Source organism: Rhinoraja longicauda, chromosome 11, assembly GCF_053455715.1.
Source record: "Rhinoraja longicauda isolate Sanriku21f chromosome 11, sRhiLon1.1, whole genome shotgun sequence".
Taxonomy (NCBI): Eukaryota; Metazoa; Chordata; class Chondrichthyes; order Rajiformes; family Arhynchobatidae; genus Rhinoraja; species Rhinoraja longicauda.
This window is the reverse complement of record NC_135963.1, coordinates 9,900,274-9,927,853: the sequence shown is the minus strand read 5'-3', so window position 1 is coordinate 9,927,853 and position 27,580 is coordinate 9,900,274. Positions and strand designations below refer to the sequence as shown.

The window sequence follows — 27,580 nt, the reverse complement described above, 5'->3', positions numbered from 1 at the left end:
TGATAACGAGTTATACAGACAATTAAACAATGAATAAAGACAATGAATAGATGGCCACAGGTGAGGATAGATGAATGGAACAAATGCCAGAGATTAAAGCAGGAGTGAGACAGGATTGAAGAGTTGTAAATTGTGAAGCCAGAGGAAGAAATGTAGGTGGAAGTGGGGGGGAGTTAATTCAGCACTTTGTGTCCTTTACCATTTTGCAATTCATCTTTTTTTGGGAGATGTTGAGCTGAGGGGAATGGGCTCCTGTAGTGTAGAACCACGTGACCGAAGATAGGTCGCCGTGCATCGCGGAAAGGCGCGCGCGACCCGAAGTACGTATGTACGTAAGCGGGCGCGCGACCGATGGGGGTAGCGGGTGGTTGCGCGGCTGCGATGGGAAGGTAAGGGGAGCTGGGGCGCGGCGCTCGGGGGGGGGGGGGGGGGGGGGGGGGGGAAACGGTCCGTTAAAGCCAACGGTCGGCGGCCCGCGCGCGTTTGATTTGTGCGGGCGCGCGGGGAGCTGCACTCCGTGTCCGCCGTCTCCTCCCGTCAACTGTGGGTTAAAACGGCGACTCCCCGCACTCAAATGTAAAACGCAACCCCATTGACACCTGCATTTCATGCACTGTGTGCAGAGTCCCACCCTTCCCTATTTCTCGTCTCCTTCTCCCCTGACACTCGGTCTGAAGAAGGGGTCTCGACCCGGATCCTCACCAGAGACGCTGTCTGTCCCGCTGTGTTTCTTCAGCATTTTGCGTGTATCCAGTTCTTTCCTAACATTTTGTCTGCTCCACTGCGAAATCTCCTCAAGGTATGCCTACTTGGAAGAAGTTCTCTTCTCTTTCAGAGTTCTGCAACACCCCCTCTCGCTGCTCCCCCTCTGTGATTCTTCCAACTCTACGACCACGTTACAATGAACAATGAACTCTACATTTCCTTGAGCATCGCCTGCTTTGATCTGTCTTCACACCTTGCCTTTCCATATCTCTAGACTCCCTCTCCCCTGACTTTCAGTCTGAGGAAGGGTTCTCTCCAGAGATGCTGCCAGTCTTGTTGAGTTGAGTCAAGCAAGCATGTTGTCTATTCGGTTTAAACCAGCATCTGCAGTTCCTTCCCACCTAAACCTTATGCCCAACAGCAAAGCCATCCCACACCATCCAATGCTCAGGAAAAAAACTGGACAAATTATTTTCTACACAACTTAAGATATATCATTAAGATAGGACAATGGAGCAAAGGGGGATTACATATAGTGGAAATCTGAAATAAAACCAAAAAAATGCTGGAACCTCTCAGTTGGTCATGCAGTATCTATGAAAAGGGAAGTAATGTTTTATAGAGATACAAGGGACTGGATGCTGCAATTGAATTTGAAAGATATAGCATGGATACAGGCCCTTAGGCCCACTGAATTCCTGTCAACCATCCATCATCTGTTCTCGCTAGTTCTGTGTTATACCACTTTATAATCCATTCCTCTGTTAATTTACAGAGGCCAATTAACTTACAAACCAGCACATCTTTGGGATATTAGAGGAAACCCATGTAGTCAGGCACACAACGTGCAAAGTCCCTACAGAATAGCCGAGGTCAGAATCAAACCTGGGTCTCTGGCACTGTGAGGCAACAGCTGTGCCACTGTGCTGCTTGACTGTGCTGCCAAGCCTCACAATCCTGAATCTTGAGCAGAAAACTAGATTATCCTGCTCAAAACATTATGATATAACTTCGATGGTTGGTGTGGATTCGATGGGCTGAAGGGTCGGTTTCTATACTGTATCTCTAAACTAACTAAAACAAAATGTTGGATGAACTCAGCAGGTGGGCAGCATCTGTGGAGGCAAATGCACAGTCGACGTTTTGGGTCAGGATCTTTCGTGTCGATCTTTCTTCAGACTTCATCAGTCTGGAGAATGATCCCAAACCAAATGATTGTCTGTCCATTTCCCTCAACCAATGCTACATGACCTGATGAATTCCTACAGCACACTATTAGCAATTAATGTTTTATGTTTGGAATCCTTAATTGAAAGGGAATTTAAGGTATCACAAAATGCTGGAGTAACTCAGCAGGTCAGGCAGCATCTCAGGAGAGAAGGAATGGGTGACGTTTCGGGTCGAGACCCTTCTTCAGACTGAAGAAATTAATTTAAGATATTTAAAATGAGGTTCTTCAGATAATTGCATCATCTTAGTCTGAAGAAAGATCTCAATCTGAAACGTCACAAATTCCTTTTCTCCAGAGATGCTGGACCTGCTAAGTCACTCCAGCATCTTGTGTCTATCATCTCCACCAATATCAGTCTAATGTGGAAAGTTAATTTGTCAATTGAGCCATTGTGGGAATAATTCTTAAAATTTTCAGACATGCACGTAAATGAGAAGTAAACCCCTGAAATTTCAGAATTATGTTTGTTTCCCGAGCATTGAATGACATGGGATGACTTTTGAAATCTGATTTGAAATCAAAAGCTGATGTAAACATCAACTGTTTTTTTTACAGCATTTTACAATAAGAATTTGCAGCTGTATTTTATATTTCAGTGCAAAATATGGTCGTTTTTACCCATAATTGAAATAAGGACACTGGTAACAGTCAATCCTGGGGCAAAATACTTTCTGTTGCAAGGCAGGTTATTTCATTTATGTCTTCTTGATGGTCTTCATTTCTTAGAATGAATGGTAAATACCTTTCAAACTAGATTGCCCTGTTCAAAACATTACGATATAACTTCCAATTTTTGATAAACGTTTCAGGAACTTTTGCCCATTTATTTGCATGCCTGAAACTTTTAAGAATCATTTCTGCAATGTCTCGATTGATAATTTCCCACAGGGACTGAACCACAAGGTGCAGAAAATACTTGATTTTAAATATCTTGAGTTCATTCGCTTCAACTGCCATAGTGATATGGGCTCCCCAATTTCCCAAGATTTTTCAGCCGGTTAAGAGTCATGGAGTCATAGAGTGATACAGTGTGGAAACAGGCCCTTTGGCCCAACTTGCCCACACCGGCCAACATGTCCCAGCTACACTAGTCCCATCTGCCTATGTTTGGTCGATATCCCTCCAAACCTGTCCTATCCATGTACCTGTCGAACTGTTTCTTAAACGTTGGGATAGTCCCAGCCTCAACTAACTCCTCTGGCAGCTTGTTCCATACACCCACCGTGAAAAAGCTACCCCTCGGATTCGTATTACATCTTTTCCTCTTCACCTTGAATCTATGTTCTCTGGTCCTCGATGTGCCCCACTCTGGGCAAGAGATTTGGTGCATCTACTCAATTTATTCCTCTCATGATTTGTCTTGAACATTCTGAATGCCAAGTTGATGTTTACATCAGCTTTTGATTTCAAATCATAAATGTGGATGACTGCATAACCTTAGCCAATATCAATAAATTTGCATGGCATGGAATGTTGAAACTAAACCCTTCCTGATTTGTAGTCGGTGTAATGGTAGTGGGATATAATTAACCACTGTGCCATCAGGAAGATGGTTTAACTCAGATGATAAATGTATGTTTCATTTTTTGATAAATGCTCTTTCTGCTTGCTATCGATATACTAAATAATGTACAAAGAACTATTGGGACTGAAAGTGATAGAAACCGGTACCAAACAGTTCATGATGTAAATGGCTGTAAGATTTAATATTAGGAATTCAATCTGAGACCGTTCTAGTTAATATCTGTGTCTAGAATGGTGTCAGATTCAAACTAGAATGGTGTCAGATTCAATTCCTATTATAGCAATGTGACCAAAATCAGTTAACACCAAAAAAGACCATCTTTGCAGAAACAACTGACCTTCATAATTTGGCAGGGCACTCTTCAACCACAGTTGAAAAGTGCAGCAGTGTCTAAACACATGTTTTTTTTTTGTGTTCCAGTTGTAAGTGTGGGTAGAAAGCAGAATCAAAATGGCTTTGGAAGAACTGCAAGGGGTAATCAAGAGATGTGTAAGTCTGGTAATTTAATTATCCTTTCGGTATGTAGTTTATCCATACATTAACCGGTATATAGCAAAAGTCCAATAATTCTTTATCCAGAAATCCTGATGGTTCAGCATATGGCTAACGGAGGCTGTTTGCTGCACTCTCCTGGTTCAGAATATAGGAATTCATCTGGTTCACTGGAGAAATTAATAAAATACTGTGAAACATCTAAAAAATTGAATCAACAATATATTGGAATAACATCAAATAGCCTGAAAAATCCACCATTCGTACACTGTCAAAGTCCTGATTATGCTGGATCATTAATGTTTTACTGCATCTTGGAAATATTCATCAACAGTTTTTCCCTTTGGTAATGTTTTCACATTAGAATTATAGACATCTTGGTTGGCATGGATGTGATGGGCCGAAGGCCCGTTTTTATGCGTATAATTCTATAACCTCAGTTGGTTACGCTCCAGATCCATTAAGAGCATTATTATTTAACAGTGATTAATGCAGTCATTCAGAGACTTAACCAAAGAGAGAGGCGTTTATTAAATATGTCAACCGATTTACTACATATTTGCTTGAGAAATGGATGTCAGCTTGTCGTCACTTTTTTTCATTTTGAAAAATAATAAATTATAGTTTATATTTAGAAATAAGTCACAGGATGTCTAATCATTTTACTAAAGTGATTTACTAAAGTAATTTAAATACTGTCTCCTGCATGTAAATATGTGTAGTAAATCTTATTAGTTTGAATTCTTTAATCCAATAACCATGGTTTAAAAAGTCCTGATCAGACTACACTGGAAATATGGTATGCATATTTAGATACCACATCCTTTGAAGGATGTATTGGAAGGAATATAATTTGAATGTACAAAAATAATACTTGGATACCAAAACGTTTAAATTAAGAGGATAGATTACATTAAATGATGTTGATTTATACTATGTTTTATATTTCCTCATGGCATATGAGGTGGCCATTTGGCTTATCCAGTCCATGCACTCCAGCAAAGAGAGCAATCCCATCTTTAGTTTCCCTATAACCCATTTTTCCCACATTCATTTCAATTCTCCCCAGATCTCATCGCTCCATACACTAGGGCATTTTACAATGGCTGATGGACCTACTACCTGCACCTCATTGGACGTGGAGGTAATGGGGATTACATGAAATAAACCTTGTGAACACACATTGTGCAAAATGCACACAGGCTGATGTCAGGATTGAATCTGTCCCTGGTGCTATGAGGTAACAGGTCTACTAGCTGCACCATCATGCCTCCTATTTGTTTGGAACCGAGAAGGTTAAGGGGTGATTTGATCCAATTTTCAAACCATTGTAAATAAAATATTATTTTCACGAATTGTATCTTTAAGAACTGGCATGACGGGCCTATTTTAAAAGTCAAAGCAAAGTTTTCCAGGAGTTAGACTGAAAAACACATTTATGCACAAAGAGAAAGTAACTTTGAACACTTCTGCCATTTCCAAACAAGGAAATGGCAGAAGAGTTGAACAGATACTTCGGTTCTGTCTTCACTAAGGAAGACAAAAACAATCTCCCAGATGTACTACAGGACGGAGGATCTAGGGAGACAGAGGAATTGAAAGAAATTTGCATTAGGCGAGAAAGAAGAGGTAATAACGGCGTATTTGGATAGCAGTAAAAGGATTGGTCCAAGTCAGCATGGATTTATGAAGGGGATATCCTGCTTGACTAATTTTCTGGAATTTTTTGAGGATGTGACAAGTAAAGTGGACTGAAGGAGAGCCAGTGGATGTAATGCGTCTGGACTTTCAGAAAGCCTTATCAAAGGCCCCACAAATTAGATTGGTGGTCTAAATTAGAGCACATGATATTGGGGGTAGGTATTGACATGGATAGAGAATTAGTTGGCAGACAGGCAGCAAAGAGTAGGAATAAACTGGTTCAATACTTTATTTGTCACATGTACCGAAGGTACAGTGAAATTCATTTTTGTATACAGTTCAGTATAAGTATCACTATACATAAGCACTTAGGTACATATTAGATAAGCATCTTCAGATACAGTACAGGTGTATAGCAGTAGTACACTGAAACAATATAAAAAGTCGCTAGTTTGGTGTAATTTTCAAGTCCCAGTTGTTGCAAGTGCAGGGATCTTGATCTGACCATGAAGGTCTGTGGCCTGGCAGTGTTGAAGGGTCAACCCGTCCTCCAGGTGGGTTCCCGTGGGTCCTCGATCCACGGCGTGCGAGCCAGGCCTTCGAGTGGGTTCCGATCCATGGAGTGGGTCCACCATCCATGATAAGCCGTTGGTGTCCTCCGCCTCTGCTTCATCATAGGGCGTGTCCGGTCCACGTGCTCGGCCTCTTGAGCAGCATCCAGTCCAGTCGAGCCCCAGGTTGTTGCAGGGCCTCCTGTGGCCCACTCCACCATCGAGGCCGTGCACTCCCTCTGCACTGTATCTGAAGATGCTTATCTAATATGTACCTAAGTGCTTATGTATGGTGATACTTATACTGAACTGTATACAAAAATGAATTTCACTGTACCCTCGGTACATGTGACAAATAAAGTATTGAACCAGTTTATTCCTACTCTTTGCTGCCTGTCTGCCAACTAATTCTCTATCCATGTCAATACCTACCCCCAATATCATGTGCTCTAATTTAGACCACCAATCTAATTTGTGGGGCCTTTGATAAGGCTTTCTGAAAGTCCAGACGCACTACATCCACTGGCTCTCCTTCAGTCCACTTTACTTGTCACATCCTCAAAAAATTCCAGAAAATTAGTCAAGCAGGATATCCCCTTCATAAATCCATGCTGACTTGGACCAATCCTTTTACTGCTATCCAAATACGCCGTTATTACCTCTTCTTTCTCGCCTAATGCAAATTTCTTTCAATTCCTCTGTCTCCCTAGATCCTCCGTCCTGTAGTACATCTGGGAGATTGTTTTTGTCTTCCTTAGTGAAGACAGAACCGAAGTATCTGTTCAACTCTTCTGCCATTTCCTTGTTTGGAAATGGCAGAAGTGTTCAAAGTTACTTTCTCTTTGTGCATAAATATGTTTTTCAGTCTAACTCCTGGAAAACTTTGCTTTGACTTTTAAAATAGGCCCGTCATGCCAGTTCTTAGATACAATTCGTGAAAATAATATTTTATTTACAATGGTTTGAAAATTGGATCAAATCAGGTCTAATTACCCGTCCTCCAGGTGGGTTCCCGTGGGTCCTCGATCCGCGGCATGCGAGCCAGGCCTTCGAGTGGGTTCCGATCCATGGAGTGGGTCCACCATCCACGATAAGCAAGTCTCCGCGGTGTGCGGGACGGGCCCACTGTGCAGGTTCCTGTCTGTGACGTGAATCCACAGTCTGCAGCGGGAGGTCGGGCATACCGGGGTGAGTGGGTTGTCCGTCTGCGGCGGGTGAGTCCCTGGTTTCTGGCAGGCGAGCTGGACCTGTGCGGGTCCTCGGTCTACGGGCCACAGCTTCCAGGGATACTAGTTAAATTTGTCGATGATAGATTCTTGCTAACTGAAGATATTAAGTGATATTGGATAAGAGTATGTATGTTATATTTAGATAATGCACATGCAGATGTTTTACTTGAGATAGCATTGGTTAAAATGATTTGAAATTATTTCACACTTGACATGAGAGCGTTAACTTACTTTATTTTAGCAAGGTTTACCCGAAACAGAGTTTAAAGATGAAGATCACAGCATATTTCAATCAGCAGCCCGGCAGTGCCTGGAAGATGGGCATGCAGCTGAACTTTTGAAAATTCTACAGGTTAAACAAAATAAGGTACAATTATAATTTGAATGGTTTTATATTAATAATCTTATTTTCCATTAAATATATCATGGACATGTATCTTACTTTGAAACATTTACTTTGGAAATTAATACTTCTAAATCAGCTATATTTTGTGTAATAAAAGTAACTACAGTCCAAAAGATCTTGTTATTTGACTTCCAACATCTACAGTTTAAACATCTTTTTCAAAATTAGGAACACCTATGGTGCTTATCATTTCCATTAAAGACAATTTGGTTCAACAATTTGGTAATAGCTAATTAAATATATTTCTGTGATCTTTGATCTATAATCTTTTAATGAGGAATAATAAAGAAATAGTGACTTTCACAATTTATAGCTAATACCATGATTAAAGTCGGTGGCAGCGACCCCTGATGCGAAGAACGAATTTAGTCTTTGTGTTTTATTTTTAAATAACTGTCCAATGTTGCCAGAGGCACTTAAACAGTTAGTTAAAACACTCACGCACTTCTTATTGTAACATTTCAATTTATTTGCTTGCAAATACTGAATGACAGTTTCAATTTTCCCCAAATAAATGGGAAAAAATATGGAACAAACCAAAAATATAATTTTAACTCAATATAATTATAGTAAAATTTGATTGCAAAGTTAAAATGTTGAACTTGCTTGTAAATGAGTGAGTGCCAAATCTCCATGTCTCTAGTTTGGAAAAAATCTTTTCATGAGCACCAAAAGGAAAATACATTTAAAGTAAGATATTTTTACACCCTATTAGGCCAAAAAGTAATTTATAACCAATGATCAAAGTTTGAAATATTGTCACTATATTCACTTATGCAATTTATACTGTGAAAACAACGAATAAATTGATTGCATTAATTTGATTTCTATTTTGTGAAGCTGGCTGACAAGACTCGGTTTCCTTTCTACAAAATTGTACTTCTGATTATATATCATGGCTTCATAATTGTTGTGATAGCACAGTCTAGGTTATTATGCTGAAAGTATCTGATTGGTCTCATTCAGGAATTGAGAATAAAGCCAACAATTCATCCTTAAACACTTTGGGTGGGGTGGGGGGTGGGGCGGTGGAAAGATTAAATATCATTATTTAATGCTAAAGCAATTGTTCTTTAATAGGACAATCTGTGCCTTTTTGTGCTAACGTAGAACAAAATTGATGTAACATCTGTATAGTTTGAACCCATTTCATTTACCATCATAATTTACATTGAATATCTTACAGGACTTTGTTATCTGCATGGGTTGGAATCTTATTGGTCCTGTTGTCAATTGTATTTTGAGAGATGAGCACAGCGAAATCTGCTCAAAAATACTAGATCGTGTGGTAGAGGTAAGAGAGCACTTACAGAGGAAGCTCCATAAATTGTCGTGTTAAGTTTTTTGCATTTATTACAGATTTTAAGAAGAAAGAAGAATCTTGCCTTGATCAGCATTGAATCTATAAATCTACACTCTTTGGCTTTGGGAACTTGGTGTGCATACATTGGTGTTGTTTTTCTGACATTAACAGTTTCGGCACTTGAGAAAGTACTGAGTTTCCTGTGAAGCACTTTTGGATGACTTGCAATTTAGACCAAGTGGACCCATTGGGCGCAAACCTCTCCTGCATTGGTGCAGCTCCCTCCCCTCCCCCTCCCCCTCCATCCCCCTCAACTCCCCTTATCCACCCCCTCAACTTCCCCTCCTTCCCCAGGAGATAGATTTAAACTTTAAAATGTGAATAACTTTAAAAATATAACACCAATTTCAATGAAAGTTCTTTCATTAGCACCAAAGGGACAACGGTGAGTAAGGTGGTCCTAAAATTGTCACGCTATCATGTACTGTTTTGGCTGTAGTTCAGGAACAAACAAACAAACAAATTAGAGTTTTAGTATATAGATGTACAAATTGAAGTAGTTTCTTTAATAAACTTTTTTTCCCATACATTTACAAAAGCATTGTTAGATCTTGTATACATTTCTCTCATGTGGGTGAGATTTGGGCTCTGAAGTTCTACCCAAATTGAATACCAAGATAATTCTTGACAGGGAGCTTCGTAAAGTGAAAACTTCAGTAAGGTGCCAAGTAATGGCACGATAATGATCTATCAAGGATTTTGTGATGAGTAAATACAGCTTTAAAAAAATCTGAAAATATAATTTTATCTCATTTTAGTTAAATTAACCTTACAAAATGATATAAATTTGCTTCTCAAAGACGTTCTTTTCCTGCAGATAAGTAACCCAAAGGAACTTTTATTGGGTTTACTTGAACAGATTGAGGATGTTTTTGGAAAGAATATATCTAAAGTCATCTTACTTCTCCTGCAGCCACTTCAGGCAGGTAATTTGAAGATGCACATGAATGCTTAGTTTATTGTAGGTTAATACTTAATAGTTAATGGTTTCATCAATGTACTTTAAGACTGTTATCCGTTTATATTACTTGCACTATTTTGGAAGTAGAATTTATCTTTGGTCAACATTACAAGTGGTATGAAGCAGGGCTGTGTACTTGCTCTAATCCTATTGAACTGGTGTGCGTCCTGTACCATACCCTGCCTGATCTTGAAAGATGAGTGTACTTGATATACAGACTGGACAGCTCGCAATTTGACACCAGGGGATAAAAGGCAAGGAACGGGGTACTGATTGAGAGTGATCAGCCATGATCGCATTGAATGGCGGTGCTGGCTCGAAGGGCTGAATGGCCTACTCCTGCACCTATTGTCTATTGTCTATTGTCTAAACATTTGAGAGACTGATCTTAACAGCACGAGCACGAGATAGAGGGAGAACTGGGAAGGGGAGGGGAAGAGATTCCTTCTCTTCTGAGATGCTGCCTGACCTGCTGAGTTACTCCAGCATTTTTGTGATACCTTCGATCTTAATAGCACTATTTGCTGATGTTCCCCTGATCAGAACAGTTAAAAATGATAATCTACAATTTGATTATTCAGAAATCCCAGTGGTTCATTTCTGGGTCATGTAGTGATGTTTACCGTGCTTGGTTGCGTTTACTGCACATTGAAACTTACCAGGCCTTGTTTCTTGCCTACCCTTGAAACTCATAGGGCTCTGTTTACTGGCTTCCTGTTCATCGGACTCCTGTTTCCTGCATTCCTTTGAAACTCACTGGAGCCCTATTTCCCGTGTGACTAGAAATGTACTGTGCTACTTTTCCCGATGTTCCTGAGTCTTCCAGGGTTCACTGGAAAATGTATTCTACTCCTGTGCTACTTCTTAGAAAATAAATGAATATGTTGGGGTATTAATGGAGAATAGCATACAATTGTCCAGATAACCTGCCAATTATCCACCATCAGTCCTGATTGTGCTGGAAACAGAATTTTACTGTTGTTGGGTGATACATTATTAAAAGCATAGTCATACTTTTATCAACATACTAGCACAAGTGTGCCCGTTGGGCCCGTCCTCGTAGGGTTTCCATTGTAGGGTTCCCAGTACCCCTCTTTCCTCCACCACCAAGCCCCCTCCGCAACGACCCCTGTTGTCCCCCTCCCCAGTCCCCATTCTCAGACCCCCCCATTCTCTCTCTCCCCCAGACACACTCTCAGTGCTTTTTTCGAAACACTTGCCCTGGTGGCCCATGAGCATAGAGCCCCAATGCTGATCTGTGTATGTTAAGTGACTTGCAATAAAAAAAAAAGACGTAAAAAAAAGATAAGTGCTTTTTAAGTGCTTGTTTTGAAACATTCGCGGTCACATAGTGCTTCTCACTGCGATCTGTTAGTGGTGCTTGTCGAAACAATGTAGCACCCATCTCACACAAGCATTGGGAGGATGGGAGGGAGGGAAGGGGAGGGAGGGAGGAGGGAGGTGTGGAGGGAGGAGGGGAGGGAGGGGGGGAAGGGGAGGGGGGGAAGGGGGGGAGGGAGAGGGAGGGGGATGGGATGGGGGAAGGGGGGAGGGAGGGGGACCTCCCCTTTTCCCAGTACCCCTCTTTCCCCGTTGGGCCCGTCCTCGTAGGGTTTCCATTGTAACCGGGAGGAGGGGAGGGAGGGGAGGGAGGTATGGAGGGAGGAGGGGAGGGGGGGGGAGGGGGGGGGAGGGGGGGGGAGGGGAGGGGAGGGGAGGGGGGGGGAGGGGGGGGGAGGGGAGGGGGGGGGAGGGGAGGGGAGGGGAGGGGGGGAGGGGAGGGGGGGGGAGGGGAGGGGGGGAGGGGAGGGGGGGAGGGGAGGGGGGAAGGGGGGGAGGGGGAGGGAGAGGGGTAGGGGGGGGAGGGGGGAGGGAGGGGGAAGGGGAGGGGGGAAGGGAGGAGGGAGAGGGGTAGGGGGGAGGGAGGGGGGGGAAGGGGGGAAGGGGAGGGAAGGGGAGGGAGGGGGGAAGGGGAGGGAGGGGGACCTCCCCTTTTCCCAGTACCCCTCTTTCCCCGTTGGGCCCGTCCTCGTAGGGTTTCCATTGTATCCGGGAGGAGGGAAGGGGGAGGGAGGGAGGTGTGGAGGGAGGAGGGGAGGGGGAGGAGGAGGGGAGGGGGAGGGGGAGGGGGGAAGGGGGGGTGGGAGGGGGACCTCCCCTTTTCCAAGTACCCCTTTTCCCCCGTTGGGCCCGTCCTCGTAGTGTTTCCATTGTAACCGGGAGGAGGGGAAGGAGGGAGGTGTGGAGGGAGGAGGGAGGTGTGGAGGGAGGAGGGGAGGGGAGGGGAGGGGAGAGGGGAGGGGGGGAGGGGAGGGAGGGGGTATGGGGGAGGGAGGGGGGAGGGGAGGGAGGGGGTATGGGGGAGGGAGGGGAGGAGGGAGGGGGACCACCCATTTTCCCAGTACCCCTCTTTCCCCTTTGGGCCTGTCCTCGTAGGGTTTCCATTGTAACCGGGAGGCGGGGAGGGAGGGTGGAGGGAGGAGGGGAGGGAAGGGGGTGGAGGGGAGGGGGGAAGGGGAGGGGGGAAGGGGAAGGGGAGGAGGTGGAAGGAGGGGGGAAGGGGGGAGGGAGGGGGACCTCCCCTTTTCCCAGTACCCCTCTTTCCCCGTTGGGCCCGTCCTCGTAGGGTTTCCATTGTAACCGGGAGGGAGGGGGGAGGGAGGGAGGAGGGGAGGCGGATGGAGGGGGGAAGGGGAGGGGGAAGGGGTGGGAGGGAAGAGGGGAGGGGGGAGGGAGGGGGACCTCCCCTTTTCCCAGTACCCCTCTTTCCCCGTTGGGCCTGTCCCCGAGGGGTGAGGGAGGTGGGGAGGGATGGGGAGTTAGTTGGGGAGGAGGGGGGGGAGGGAGTGGGGATGGAGGTGGGAAGGAGTGGGGAGGAAGGGGTTGAGGGGGGAAGGGGGACCTCCCCTTTCTTTTTTCGAAACACTTGCCCCGGTGGCCCACGAGCATAGGGGCCCCATGCTGATCTGTGTATGTTAAGTGACTTGCAATAAAAAACACAACTTTAAAAAACAATCAGCTGCTTCACACAAGCATTGTGACGTCACAAGCTGAAGACCTTGAAAAAAAGGGGGGAGGAGGAGGTAGGGGGGAGGAGGGAGGGGGATCTCCCCTTTTCCCAGTACCCCTCTTTCCCCGTTGGGCCCGTCCCCGTAGGATTTCCATTGTAACCGGGAGGGGAGAGGGAGGGTGGAAGGAGGGGGGAGGGGGGAGAGGGATGGAAGGGTGGAGGGAGGGATTGGGGGAGGGAGGGATGGAGGGAAGGAGGGAGGGGGGGAGTTAGGGGGGAGGGGTGAGGGAGATGTGGAGGGAGGGGGGAGGGAGTGGGAGGAGGGGTTGAGGGAGTGGGGATGGAGGTGGGAAGGAGGGGGGGATGAAGGGATTGAGGGGGGAAGGGGGACCTTCCCTTTTCCCAGTACTCCTCTTTCCCCCACCACCAAGCCCCCTCCGCAATGACCCCTGTTGTCCCCCTCCCCAGTCCCCCTTCGTGGATGGGGGGACCGAGCTCAGGGGTGATCGAGCTTTTACGGTTGCAGCTTCTAGACAGTGGAACAGCATCTCTCTCCCCATCAGAACTGCCCCCTCCTTCCTCTCCTTTAAGTCCAGGCTCAAAACCTATTTCTACTCCCTAGCGTTTGAGGCTCATTGAGGAGGTGCTGTGAACTGTTTGCGTGCCACTGTATGTCTCATTTTTTTCCTTAGTACCTATTCAGATGTACAGCACTTTGGTCAACGTGGGTTGCTTTTAAATGTGCTATACAAATATAATTGACTTGACTTGACCAAGTGCTTCTCATAAAAAAATGTAAATTTGTAAAGAGTAGACACCCAATAGCAGCTGCTTGTCCATTGTGACATCACACGCTGAAGGGGGGGGGGGGGGTCAGCTCGAGCTCATCTCACAGGGGCATTGTGACATCACACGCTGAAGACTAAATCCGCACCGCAGCGCCCCCCTGAAAAGGGGGGGGCAGCGCTTTAAAACATCTGTAACTTAAAAAACATGCGACTAAATCAAATGAAAATATCACGGCCGGTCGTTTGGGAGGTTGGCGATTAAGTCGGTACGAAAACCGCCGCGCTACGGTTCACCGTTTTGCCGCAATCGCTGTTACGCGCGAACATATCAAATATTCAGGTCAAACCCAAAAAAAATATATAAACAAGATCTGAGTTTTAATAGTATACTAGCACAAGTGTGCCCGTTGGGCCCGTCCTCGTAGGGTTTCCATTGTAACCTGGAGGGGAGTGGGGGGGAGGGAAGGGGGAGGGAGGGAAGTGTGGGGAGGGGAGGGGGAGGGTGGGTAGGGGGGGAAGGGGGGGAGGGGGGAAGGGGGGAGGGAGATGGGAGGGAGGGGGGTAGGGGGGAGGGAGGGGGTTAGGGGGGAGGGAGGGGGACCTCCCCTTTTCCCAGTACCCCTCTTTCCCCGTTGGGCCCGTCCTCGTAGGGTTTCCATTGTAACCGGGAGGAGGGGAGGGAGGGAAAGGGGAGGGAGGGAGGAGGGAGGTGTGGAGGGAGGAGGGGAGGGGGAGGGAGGGGGGGAGGGGAGGGGGGGAGGGGAGGGGGAAGGGGGCGGAGTGGGGAAGGTGGGGGAGGGTGGAGAGAGATTGGAGGGAGGGGGAGGGAGGGGGACCTCCCCTTTTCCCAGTACCCCTCTTTCCCCGTTGGGCCCGTCCTCGTAGGGTTTTCATTGTAACCGGGAGGAGGGGAGGGAGGGAAGGGGGATGGAGGGAGGTGTGGAGGGAGGAGGGGAGGGTGAGGGAGGAGGGGAGGGTGAGGGAGGGGGGAGAGGAGGGGGAGGGGAGGGGGAGGGAAGGGGGGAGGGGGAGAGAGAGGGGAGGGAGGGGGTAGGGGGGGAGGGGGAGGGATGTGGGAGGGAGGGGGGGAGGGGAGGGGTTGAAGGGGGGAGGGAGGGGGACCTCCCCTTTTCCCAGTACCCCTCTTTCCCCGTTGGGCCCGTCCCCGTAGGGTTTCCATTGTAACCGGAAGGGGTGGAGGGAGGGTGGAATGAGGTGGGACGGGGAGAGGGATGGAAGGGTGGAGGGAGGAGGGAGGGGGGGAGGGATGGAGGGAAGGAGGGATGGGGGGGAGTTAGGGGTGGAGGGGTGAGGGAGGTGGGGAGGGATGGGGAGGAGGGGGGGAGGGATTGGGGATGGAGGTTGGAAGGAGGGGGGAGGAAGGGGTTGAGTGGGGAAGGGGGACCTCCCCTTTTCCCAGTACCCCTCTTTCCCCCACCATCAAGCCCCCTCCGCAACGACCCCTGTTGTCCCTCTCCCAGTCCCCATTCTCAGACCCCCCCATTCTCTCTCTCCCCCAGACACACTCTAAATGCTTTTTTCGAAAGACCTGCCCCGGTGGCCCACGAGCATAGGGGCCCCATGCTGTTCTGTGTATGTTAAGTGACTCGCAATAACAATAAACGCTACTTTAAAACAAACTAGCACAAGTGTGCCCGTTGGGCCCGTCCTCGTAGGGATCCATTGTAACCGGGAGGGGAGTGGGGGGTAGGGAAGGGGGAGGGAGGGGAGGGGGGAAGGGGGGGGGAGGGGGGGAGGGAGGGGGGGGAGGGAGGGGGGGAGGGAGAGGGGAGGGGGAGGGAGAGGGGGAGGGGGGGGAAGGGGGGAAGAGGGGAAGGGGGGAGGGAGGGGGACCTCCCCTTTTCCCAGTACCCCTCTTTCCCCGTTGGGCCCGTCCTCGTAGGGTTTCCATTGTAACCGGGAGGAGGGGAGGGGAGGGGAGGGGAGGGAGGGAAGGGGGAGGGAGGGAGGAGGGAAGGGGGAGGGAGGGAGGAGGGAGGTGTGGAGGGAGGTGTGGAGGGAGGAGGGGAGGGGGAGGGAGGGGGGAAGGGGGGAGGGAGGGAGGGGGGTAGGGAGGGGGGAGGGGGGAAGGGTGAGGGAGGGGGACCTCCCCTTTTCCCAGTACCCTCTTTCCCCGTTGGGCCCGTCCTCGTAGGGTTTCCATTTTAACCGGGAGGAGGGGAGGGAGGGAAGGGGGAGGGAGGGAGGAGGGAGGTGTGGAGGGAGGAGGGGAGGGGGAGGGGGAGGGGGGGAGGGAGGGGGGGAGGGGAGGGGGGAGTGAAGGGGGGGAGGGGGGAGGGAGAGGGGAGGGAGGAGGGTAGGGGGGGGGAGGGCGAGGGAGGGAGTGTGGAAGGGGGAGGGAGGAGGATCTCCCCTTTTCCCAGTACCCCTCTTTCCCCGTTGGGCCCGTCCCCGTAGGGTTTCCATTGTAACCGGGAGGGGGGAGGGAGGGTGGAAGGAGTGGGGAGGGGGAGGGGGAGAGGGATGGAAGGGTGGAGGGAGGGGGGAGGGATTGGGGGAGGGAGGGATGGAGGGAAGGAGGGAGGGGGGGAGGGAGGGTGGAAGGAGGGGGGAGGGGGAGAGGGATGGAAGTGTGGAGGGAGGGGGGAGGGATTGGGGGAGGGAGGGAGGGAAGGAGGGAGGGGGGGAGTTAGGTGGGGAGGGTTGAGGGAGGTGGGGAGGGAGTTGGGGAGGGAGGGGGGGAGGGAGTGGGGATGGAGGTGGGAAGGAGGGGGGAGGAAGGGGTTGAGGGGTGAAGGGGGACCTACCCTTTTCCCAGTACCCCTCTTTCCCCCACCACCAAGCCACCTCCGCAACGACCCCTGTTGTCCCCCTCCCCAGTCCCCATTCTCAGACCCCCCCCATTCTCTCTCTCCCCCAGACACACTCCAAGTGCTGTTTCGCAACACTTGCTCCGGTGGCCCACGAGCATAGAGGCCCCATGCTGATCTGGAGGGAGGAGGGGAGGGGGAGGGGAAGGGGGGGAGGGGGAGGGGAAGGGGGGGAGGGGGAGGGGAAGGGGGGGAGAGGGGAGGGAGCAGGGTGGGGGGGGAGGGAGGGGGAGGGGGGAAGGGGGAGGGAGGGGGACCTCCCCTTTTCCCAGTACCGCTCTTTCCCCGTTGGGCCCGTCCTCGTAGGGTTTCCATTGTAACCGGGAGGGGAGTGGGGGGGAGGGAAGGGAGGAGGGAGGTGTGGAGGTGTGGAGGGGGGAGGGGAGGGGAGGGGGAGAGAGGGGGAGGGGAGGGGGGAGGGGAGGGAGGGGGGAGGGAGGGGGACCTCCCCTTTTCCCAATACCCCTCTTTCCCCGTTGGGCCCGTCCCCGAGGGGTGAGGGAGGTGGGGAGGGATGGGGAGTTAGTTGGGGAGGAGGGGGGGAGGGAGTGGGGATGGAGGTGGGAAGGAGTGGGGAGGAAGGGGTTGAGGGGGGAACGGGGACCACCCCTTTCTTTTTTCGAAACACTTGCCCCGGTGGCCCACGAGCATAGGGGCCCCATGCAGATCTGTGTATGTTAAGTGACTTGCAATAAAAAACACAACTTTAAAAAACAATCAGCTGCTTGATACAAGCATTGTGACGTCACAAGCTGAAGACCTTGAAAAAAAAGGTTTAAAATAAAAAGATGTAAATTTGTAAAGAGTAGACACCCAATAGCAGCTGCTTGTCCATTGTGACATCACACGCTGAAGGGGGGGGGGACGGGGGTCAGCTCGAGCTCATCTCACAGGGGCATTGTGACATCACAAGCTGAAGACCTTCAATAAATCCGCACCACAGCGCCCCCTATAAATTAGGGGGGGGGGGGGGGAGCGCTTTAAAACCTCTGTAACTTAAAAAACATGCGACCGAATTAAATAAAAAATAATTTTCCAGCAGATAACCGCGTGGTGATTAAGGTGGTGCAAAAATCGTGGCGCTACGGTTCACCGTTTTGACGAAATCAGAAACACCGTTGTTACGCGCATACCAGGTCAAACCCCCCAAAAAAATATACACAAGAAGTGAGTTTTAATAGTATACTAGCACAAGTGTGCCCGTTGGGCCCGTCCTCGTAGGGATCCATTGTAACCGGGAGGGGAGTGGGGGGCAGGGAAGGGGGAGGGAGGGAGGAGGGGAGGGATGGGGGGGAGGGGAGGGGGGAAGGGGGGGAGAGGAGGGGGGAAGGGGGGGAGGGGAGGGGGGAAGGGGGGGAGGGAGAGGGGTGGGGGGGAGGTAGGGGAGGGGAGGGGGAGGGAGAGGGGAGGGGGGGGGAAGGGGGGGAGGGGAGGGGGGAAGAGGGGAGGGGGGAAGGGAGGGGGACCTCCCCTTTTCCCAGTACCCCTCTTTCCCCGTTGGGCCCGTCCTCGTAGGGTTTCCATTGTAACCGGGAGGAGGGGAGGGAGGGGAGGGAGGGAAGTGGGAGGGAGGGAGGAGGGAAGGGGGAGGGAGGGAGGAGGGAGGTGTGGAGGGAGGAGGGAGGTGTGGAGGGAGGAGGGGAGGGGGAGGGAGGGGGGAAGGGGGGGAGGGAGGGGGGTAGGGAGGGGGGAGGGGATGGGGGAAGGGTGAGGGAGGGGGACCTCCCCTTTTCCCAGTACCCTCTTTCCCCGTTGGGCCCGTCCTCGTAGGGTTTCCATTTTAACCGGGGAGGAGGGGAGGGAGGGAAGGGGGAGGGAGGGAGGAGGGAGGAGGGGAGGGGGAGGGGAGGGGGGAGTGAATGGGGGAGGGAGGAGGGTAGGGGGGGGAGGGAGGAGGGTAGGGGGGGGAGGGGGAGGGAGGGAGGGTGGAAGGGGGAGGGAGGAGGACCTCCCCTTTTCCCAGTACCCCTCTTTCCCCGTTGGGCCCGTCCCCGTAGGGTTTCCATTGTAACCGGGAGGGGGGAGGGAGGGTGGAAGGAGTGGTGAGGGGGAGGGGGAGAGGGATGTAAGGGTGGAGGGAGGGGGGAGGGATTGGGGGAGGGAGGGATGGAGGGAAGGAGGGAGGGGGGGAGGGAGGGTTGAAGGAGGGGGGAGGGGGAGAGGGATGGAAGTGTGGAGGGAGGGGGGAGGGTTTGGGGGAGGGAGGGAGGGAGGAATGGAGGGAAGGAGGGAGGGGGGGAGTTAGGTGGGGAGGGTTGAGGGAGGTGGGGAGGGAGTTGGGGAGGGAGGGGGAGGAGGGGGGGAGGGAGTGGGGATGGAGGTGGGAAGGAGGTGGGAGGAAGGGGTTGAGGGGTGAAGGGGGACCTACCCTTTTCCCAGTACCCCTCTTTCCCCCACCACCAAGCCACATCCGCAACGACCCCTGTTGTCCCCCTCCCCAGTCCCCATTCTCAGACCCCCCCCATTCTCTCTCTCCCCCAGACACACTCCAAGTGCTGTTTCGCAACACTTGCTCCGGTGGCCCACGAGCATAGAGGCCCCATGCTGATCTGGAGGGAGGAGGGGAGGGGAAGGAGGGGAGAGGGGAGGGAGCAGGGTAGGGGGGGAGGGAGGGGGAGGGGAAGGGAGGGGAAGGGAGGGAGGGGGACCTCCCCTTTTCCCAGTACCGCTCTTTCCCCGTTGGGCCCGTCCTCGTAGGGTTTCCATTGTAACCGGGAGGGGAGTGGGGGGGAGGGAAGGGAGGAGGGAGGTGTGGAGGTGTGGAGGGGGGAGGGGAGGGGAGGGGGAGAGAGGGGGAGAGGGGAGGGGAGGGGGAGAGAGGGGGAGAGGGGAGGGAGGGAGGGGGGAGGGGGAAGGGAGGGGGACCTCCCCTTTTCCCAATACCCCTCTTTCCCCGTTGGGCCCGTCCCCGAGGGGTGAGGGAGGTGGGGAGGGATGGGGAGTTAGTTGGGGAGGAGGGGGGTAGGGAGTGGGGATGGAGGTGGGAAGGAGTGGGGAGGAAGGGGTTGAGGGGGGAACGGGGACCACCCCTTTCTTTTTTCGAAACACTTGCCCCGGTGGCCCACGAGCATAGGGGCCCCATGCTGATCTGTGTATGTTAAGTGACTTGCAATAAAAAACACAACTTTAAAAAACAATCAGCTGCTTCACACAAGCATTGTGACGTCACAAGCTGAAGACTTTGAAAAAAAAGGTTTAAAATAAAAAGATGTAAATTTGTAAAGAGTAGACACCCAATAGCAGCTGCTTGTCCATTGTGACATCACACGCTGAAGGGGGGGGGGACGGGGGTCAGCTCGAGCTCATCTCACAGGGGCATTGTGACATCACAAGCTGAAGACCTTCAATAAATCCGCACCACAGCGCCCCCTATAAATTAGGGGGGGAGCGCTTTAAAACCTCTGTAACTTAAAAAACATGCGACCGAATTAAATAAAAAATAATTGTCCAGCAGATAACCGCGTGGTGATTAAGGTGGCGCAAAAATCGTGGCGCTACGGTTCACCGTTTTGACGAAATCAGAGAAACCGTTGTTACGCGCATTCCAGGTCAAACCCCCCAAAAAAATATACACAAGGAGTGAGTTTTAATAGTATATAGATAGATAGATAGATAGTGCTTTTCTTGCAACATTCCCGGTGACTAAGTGCTTCTCACGGCGATATGTAAGCTCTCTCCGCGATATATAAGTGCTCTTCGCAACAATGTCACACAAGCTGAAGACCTTGAAAAAAAAGGTCAGAAATAAAAAAATGTAAATTTAAAACCTCTGTAAATAGTGGACACCCAATAGCAGCTGCTTGTCGATTGTGACGTCACACGCTGAATACCGCGGGGGGGGGAGGGGGGACAGCTCGAGCTCATCTCACAGGGGCATTGTGACATCACACGCTGAAGACCAATAAATCAGTTAAAAAATGAGATGTCTAAACTTTTAAAACCTCTGTAATTTAAAAACAAATTAAATGAAAATATCACGGCCGGTTTTCCAGGAGATTGGCGATTCAGTCGGTACAAAAACCGTGGCGCAACGGATTACCGTTTTGCCGAAATCACTGATAGGTACAAACTAAAAACATGAAACATATAAATATAACACAAGATCTGAGTTTTAATAGTATACTAGAACAAGTGTGCCCGTTCAAAGCGGGCCCGTTGGGCCCGTCCCCACACCCAGGGAGTGGTGGAGGGAGGGAGGTGTTGAGGATGGAGGGGGGGAGGGTGATGAGAGATGGGGCGGTATTTGTGGAGGGGGGAGAGAGTGAGGGGGGAGGGGGGGGGGGGGATAGCGGGGAGATGTTCTCCCGGGTGTGGGAGAGAGGAGAGAAGCAAGGGGAGAGAGGAGAGGTGAGCCGGTGATCGCGGGCTGGCGCCGCTAACGGCGTCCATTGTTTTGGTGCGAGTGAGGAGATGCCGCGCATGCGTGCTGAGTACAGAGTGAGGAGATTCCGCGCATGCGTACTGAGCACTGCCGGACCGCAGCGCCCCCCTTCTGTCAAAACTTCGATAAATGAGGGGGGGCAGCACTTTTAGACCTCTGTAACTTAAAAAATATGCGTCCGAATTAAATAAAAATATTTTCCAGCAGCGAACCGCATGCTGATTAAGGCGGTTCAAAAATCGTGGCGCTACGGTTCACCGTTTTGCCGGAATTGCCGTATTCAGCCGACATCAGTGGAATATATATACAAAGCTACAAGATCTGAGTTTTAGTAGTATACTAGAAAAGAGGGCCCGTTGGGCCCGTCCCCACACCCCCCATTCTCTCCTCCCCCAGCCCCACTCTTACTCTCCAAATGTGCCCGTTGGGCCCGTCCTCCTGATCTGTGTATGTCAAGTGACCACTATAGCCTTCATTTTTTTTTTTTTTTCCTAATCAGATGTCTTTTTTTTTTTTCCTAATCAGATGTGCAGTACTTTGGTGAACGTGGGTTGTTTTTAAATGTGCTATACAAATAAAACTGACTTGACTTGACTTGACTTGACTTGCAATAACAAAAAAGACTTCTTGGAAGCTTTTCGAAACAATGTAGCCGTCACAAGCTGAAAACTAAATCCTTGCTGAAAACTAAATCCTTTTCTGGAAACTTTTGGAAACAAATGTAGCCCCTTCAAGAAAAGGGTTAGAAATGAAAATTTAAACTTTAATATCTCTCTAGCTTTAAAAAGGTAGCTTCAATTTGAACGAAAGTACTTACAATAGTTGCCCAGGTTAATGGTGAATGCGGCGGTACAAAAATCGTAGCGCTTTGGTGTACCGTCTTGGAGGAGTAGGGTTTGTAAGTTAAACTTCGGAATCTTCCGTACATACACACATACATACGAACGCAGAGTTTTAGTATTATACTAGAAAAGAGGGCCCGTTGGGCCCGTCCCCACACCCCCCATTCTCACTCCCCCAGCCCCACTCTTACTCTCCAAGTGTGCCCGTTGGGCCCGGAAAAGAGGGCCCGTTGGGCCCGTCCCCACACCCCCCATTCTCTCCTCCCCCAGCCCCACTCTTACTCTCCAAGTGTGCCCGTTGGGGAGGGCCCGTTGGGCCCGTCCCCACACCCCCCATTCTCTCCTCCCCCAGCCCCACTCTTACTCTGTCCTCCTGATCTGTGTATGTCAAGTGACCACTATAGCCTTCTTTTTTTTTTTTTTTTCCTAATCAGATGTTTTGGGTTTTTTTCCTAATCAGATGTGCAGTACTTTGGTCAACGTGGGTTGTTTTTAAATGTGCTATACAAATAAAAGTGACTTGACTTGACTTGACTTGACTTGCAATAACAAAAAAGACTTCTTGGAAGCTTTTCGAAACAATGTAGCCGCCGTCACAAGCTGAAAACTAAATCCTTGCTGAAAACTAAATCCTTTTCTGGAAACTTTTGGAAACAAATGTAGCCCCTTGAAGAAAAGGGTTAGAAATGAAAAATTTAAACTTTAATATCTCTCTAGCTTTAAAAAGGTAGCTTCAATTTGAACGAAAGTACTTACAATAGTTGCCCAGGTTAATGGTGAATACGGCGGTACAAAAATCGTAGCGCTTTGGTGTACCGTCTAGGAGGAGTAGGGTTTGTAAGTAATCTTCCGTACATACACATATACATACATACATACGGAATGTTGGACCGCAGAGTTTTAGTATTATATAGACTAGACCGAGTGGGCCCGTTGGGCCCGTCCTCGTAGGGTTTCCATTGTAACCGGGAGGGGAGGAAAGGGGGAGGGTTGGGGGAGGGAAGGGGGAGGGAGGAGGGAGGGGAGGGGGGGAGGGGGGAGGGAGAGGGGAGGGAGGGGGGTAGGGGGGAGGGAGGGGGGAATGGGAGGGGGAGGGGGGAAGGGAGGAGGGAAGGGGGGGAGGGAGAGGGGAGGGGGGAGGGAGGGAGGGGGACCTCCCCTTTTCCCAGTACCCCTCTTTCCCCGTTGGGCCCGTCCTCGTAGGGTTTCCATTGTAACCGGGAGGGGAGGGCGGGAAGGGGGAGGGAGGGAGGAGGGAGGTGTGGAGGGAGGAGGGGAGGGGAGGGAGGGGGGAGGGGAGGGAGGGGGGTAGGGGGGAGGGGGAGGGAGAGGGGAGGGGGGAGGGGAGGGGGAAGGGGGGAGGGAGGGGACCTCCCCTTTTCCCAGTACTCCTCTTTCCCCGTTGGGCCCGTCCTCGTAGGGTTTCAATTGTAACCGGGAGGGGGGAGGGAGGGTGGAAGGAGGGGGGAGAGGGATGGAAGGGTGGAGGGAGGGGGGGAGGGATTGGGGAGGGAGGGAAGGAGGGAGGGGGGAGTTAGGGGGGAGGGGGGAGGGAGTTGGGGAGGGAGGGGGAGGAGGGGGGGAGGGAGTGGGGATGGAGGTGGGAAGGAGGGGGGATGAAGGGGTTGAGGGGGAAGGGGGACCTCCCCTTTTCCCAGTACCCCTCTTTCCCCGTTGGGCCTGTCCTCATAGGGTTTCCATTGTAACCGGGAGGGGGGGGGGAGGGAGGAGGGAGGTGTGAAGGGAGGAGGGGAGGGGGAGGGAGGGGGGAGGGGAGGGGGAAGGGGAGGGGGGAAGGGGGTAGGGGGAGGGGAGGGAGGGGGATCTCCCCTTTTCCCAGTACCCCTCTTTCCCCGTTGGGCTCGTCCCCGTAGGGTTTCCATTGTAACCGGGAGGGGGGGAGGGAGGGTGGAAGGAGGTGGGAGGGGGAGAGGGATGGAAGGGTGGAGGGAGGGGGCAGGGAGTGGGGGAGGGTGGGATGGAGGGAAGGAGGGAGGGGGGGAGTTAGGGGCTGTGTGATGATGGAGGTTGGGATTGAGGGGGGAGGGAGGGGGGGAGCGAGTGGGGATGGAGGTGGGAAGGAGGGGGGAGGAAGGGGTTGAGGGGGGAAGTGGAACCTCCCCTTTTCCCAGTACCCCTCTTTCCCCCACCACCAAGCCCCCTCCGCAACGACCCCTGTTGTCCCCCTCCCCAGTCCCCATTCTCAGACCCCCCCCATTCTCTCTCTCCCCCAGACACACTCTCAGTGCTTTTTTCGAAACACTTGCCCCGGTGGCCCACGAGCATAGGGGCCCAATGCTGATTTCTGTATGTTAAGTGACTTGCAATAAAAAAAAATACTTTAAAAAAAGATAAGTGCTTTTTAAGTGCTTGTTTTGAAACATTCGCGGTCACATAGTGCTTCTCACTGCGATCTGTTAGTGGTGCTTTTCGAAACAATGTAGCACCCATCTCAAACAAGCATTGGGAGGATGGGAGGGAGGGAAGGGGAGGGAGGGAGGAGAGAGGTGTGGAGGGAGGGGGGAAGGGGAGGGGGGAACGGGGGAAGGGGGAGGGAGAGGGGAGGGAGGGGGGATGGGATGGGGGAAGGGGGAGGGAGGGGGACCTCCCCTTTTCCCAGTACCCCTCTTTCCCCGTTGGGCCCGTCCTCGTAGGGTTTCCATTGTAACCGGGAGGAGGGGAGGGAGGGAGGAGGGAGGTGTGGAGGGAGGAGGGGAGGGGGGGAGGGGAGGGGGGAAGGGGGAGGGAGAGGGTTAGGGGGGAGGGGGAGGGGGGAAGGGGAGGGAGGGGGACCTCCCCTTTTCCCAGTACCCCTCTTTCCCCGTTGGGCCCGTCCCCGTAGGGTTTCCTTTGTAACCAGAAGGGGGGGAGGGAGGGTGGAAGGAGGGGGGAGGGGGAGAGGGATGGAAGGGTGGAGGGAGGGGGGGGAGGATGGAGGGAAGGAGGGAGGGGGGGGAGTTAGGGGAGGAGGGGTGAGGGAGGTGGGGAGGGAGTTGGGGAGGAGGGGGGGAGGGAGTGGGGATGGAGGTGGGAAGGAGTGGGGAGGAAGGGGTTGAGGGGGGAAGGGGGGGAGGGAGGGAATAGGGGCCCCATGCTGACCTGTGTATGTTAAGTGACTTGCACAACTTTAAAAAACTGGCAGTTGCTTTTCGCAACAATGTTGCAACAATCTCACACAAGCATTGTGACGTCACAAGCTGAAGATGTAAATTTAAAACCGAGCTGATCTCTCATTGGTGCACGGGTGCCATTGTGACATCACGCGCTGAAGCCCCTTCAAGAAAAGGGTTAGAAATGAAAATTTAAACTTTAATATCTCTCTAGCTTTAAAAAGGTAGCTTCAATTTGAACGAAAGTACTTACAATAGTTGCCCACGTTAATGGTGAATATGGCGGTACAAAAATCGTAGCGCTTTGGTGTAACTTCAGGGAGGAGTAGGGTTTGTAAGTTATGGACAGAAATTCTTCGGAATCTTCCGTACATACACATATACATACATACATACGGAATGTTGGACCGCAGAGTTTTAGTAGTATATAGATAGATAGATAGATAGATAATAATAATAATAATATAGATATAGATAGATAGATAGATAGATAGATAGATAGATATAGATAGATAGATAGATAGATAGATAGATAGATAGATAGATAGATAGATAGATATAGAAGATAGATAGATAGATAGATAGATAGATAGATATACATTTTTTAGTGTATTTAGTGGTGAGAATTTTTTTATCAGGTTTCAGGAGAATACGAAGTAGAGTCCAATACTAACTGCAGCTTCTGCGTTTATTAATGTAGCAGTCCATGTGCTTAACTCTTAAAGTCCCTGATTACCTCATAACATTACCACGATGAATGCTGACAGTTTTATTATAGCCTTAAAATCTGGGCCATTAAATCACAACTTAACTAATTCCAATTTATTTAAATATTCATCAATCGTAAGATTTTACAGTAGATAAAATATTTTTCTTTTCCTTCTGTAAAATTGCTACTCCAGTTAAGAAGCTTTTCCAGTTGTATGGGGGTCTTAACTTGAATCATTTCATGAATCTAACAACAATATTTTTTTCCCAGTGCTACTAAAATTGAAGCACAAAAAGCCATATTCTGTGGGATTGTCTCTTGCAACCATTCAAAGCCAACTCTCCAAACTGCCTGTACCTATTAATGATGAACAACGCATACAGGATGAACATGAACTTTGCAAGTGTTGTATGGCTGTTAGCTCTTTTGTTAAACCATTTGTGGATGAAGTGACTCAAACAACAAATTCCAAGAGAAATCCTTCCGATAATGAGCTAAAGGAGGAGCTACTAAAATTGTAGGTACTTAATTTTCAATATAATATTCTACATGCTTCAACTAAGCTTTAGTCGGGTAAATAAATGTGTGTGTAGTCTAACTGGTATTTTGTGATTAATATAGCTTTATGAAAATATTGGAATACCCACTACTAACTGCACAATTACAGCCATTAACCAAAGGGATTGAAGACAACTCATTACGAGCTTTTGCTGCTGAAATTGTAGTAAGTTTAATTTGTCCACTCTGTTTCATGCACAAAGTAGTTCCTCACACAGTTCCTTTGCGTTTGCAATGGAACTAACTTAATTCAGTCATTTGGATGTTTAGTTCACATCAGTATCACTTCACTGAGTAATATTTTTATCATGATCATTATTTTTATTTATTGCATAACTGAAAAAAAAATCTTTATTCCACTAATCATAAGTGCAAATGTAAATCTTAATACGGAGCTCTGTACATTTTGTATTCAGTTGGTTTTATGTGCGTGGCTTATAGTAACATTTTTGTGGGAATGTTGAGTTGGCTCGTCTGCTCCATGCAGCAAGTTTGCAGTGCTGAGAGGTTTGGAATACTGATCACCAGTGATACAATCAGATTGACTATCATTTTGGAGTTGATTGTGGTTATGATTGGATGAATTCTACTTCCAGAGGGCAGGAATCAAGAAACTAGTAGGCTTGTACAAAAAGTGGAAGAAAACATTAGTACATTTTTAATGTGAGCGAAAATAAGAGAGAAAGATTAGTGAAAGGACAAGGAAAGCATAAGTAAATCTTTGCAGTGCAAGATATATCAATTTATGAAGATCTGTCAAAATTAGTATATAATGTGCATAATTCATCTTTGACTGCATAATTATGTAGTCAGTTCCAGAATTATTTCCCTTAGAATAAATATTTGAATGTATCAATTCATATTTGTATTAATAAATGTAATAGAGAATTATACTTCGACTCAAAAGAGTGCCGTCATGTCTTGTAGGTTTACTTGGTGGAAATTGGTGAATCGCTTCCTGTGTTGATGGTTCATCCATTGTTACAGTCCAGAAAGAAACTGCAAGAGAAAGACCCTCTGCAAGAAGATATAAAGTACCCAACAAATTCATTGGCAAGCCTGGCATATCTTTTATTTGTTCAGCATATTGGTATTGCTCAATTTCCAGCTGTATACAGGTATGTGAAGATGAGAGTCCATTATTTAGGTCAATATTCTTGAGAATTAATGGGACATGTGGTTGCAGTTTAGTGCTTGTTGTCAACAATTTATGAAGATCTTTGAAAATAAATATAATTGTTGCAGTA

At 49.7% G+C, this 27,580-nt stretch overlaps 1 protein-coding gene across 3 annotated transcripts in view; it reads left to right on the top strand.

The window, feature by feature from the left end:
* Window positions 1–321: 321 nt before the first annotated feature.
* The window catches only part of glmna (glomulin, FKBP associated protein a), a 44,520-nt gene continuing 17,261 nt past the window's right edge, over window positions 322–27,580 (top strand). Inside the window, exons 1-8 of one of the 3 annotated variants that reach the window (XM_078408213.1) lie at window positions 322–389; window positions 3,882–3,950; window positions 7,616–7,741; window positions 8,967–9,074; window positions 9,961–10,069; window positions 26,046–26,292; window positions 26,397–26,499; window positions 27,261–27,451. In XM_078408213.1, coding sequence (XP_078264339.1) covers window positions 3,912–3,950; window positions 7,616–7,741; window positions 8,967–9,074; window positions 9,961–10,069; window positions 26,046–26,292; window positions 26,397–26,499; window positions 27,261–27,451 — 923 coding nt within the window. In that variant the 5' untranslated portion in view covers window positions 322–389; window positions 3,882–3,911. Of the gene's footprint in view, window positions 390–519; window positions 800–839; window positions 1,046–3,881; window positions 3,951–7,615; window positions 7,742–8,966; window positions 9,075–9,960; window positions 10,070–26,045; window positions 26,293–26,396; window positions 26,500–27,260; window positions 27,452–27,580 lie in introns of those variants that run through there. The other 2 variants (XM_078408215.1, XM_078408214.1) reach the window with 2 other exon arrangements.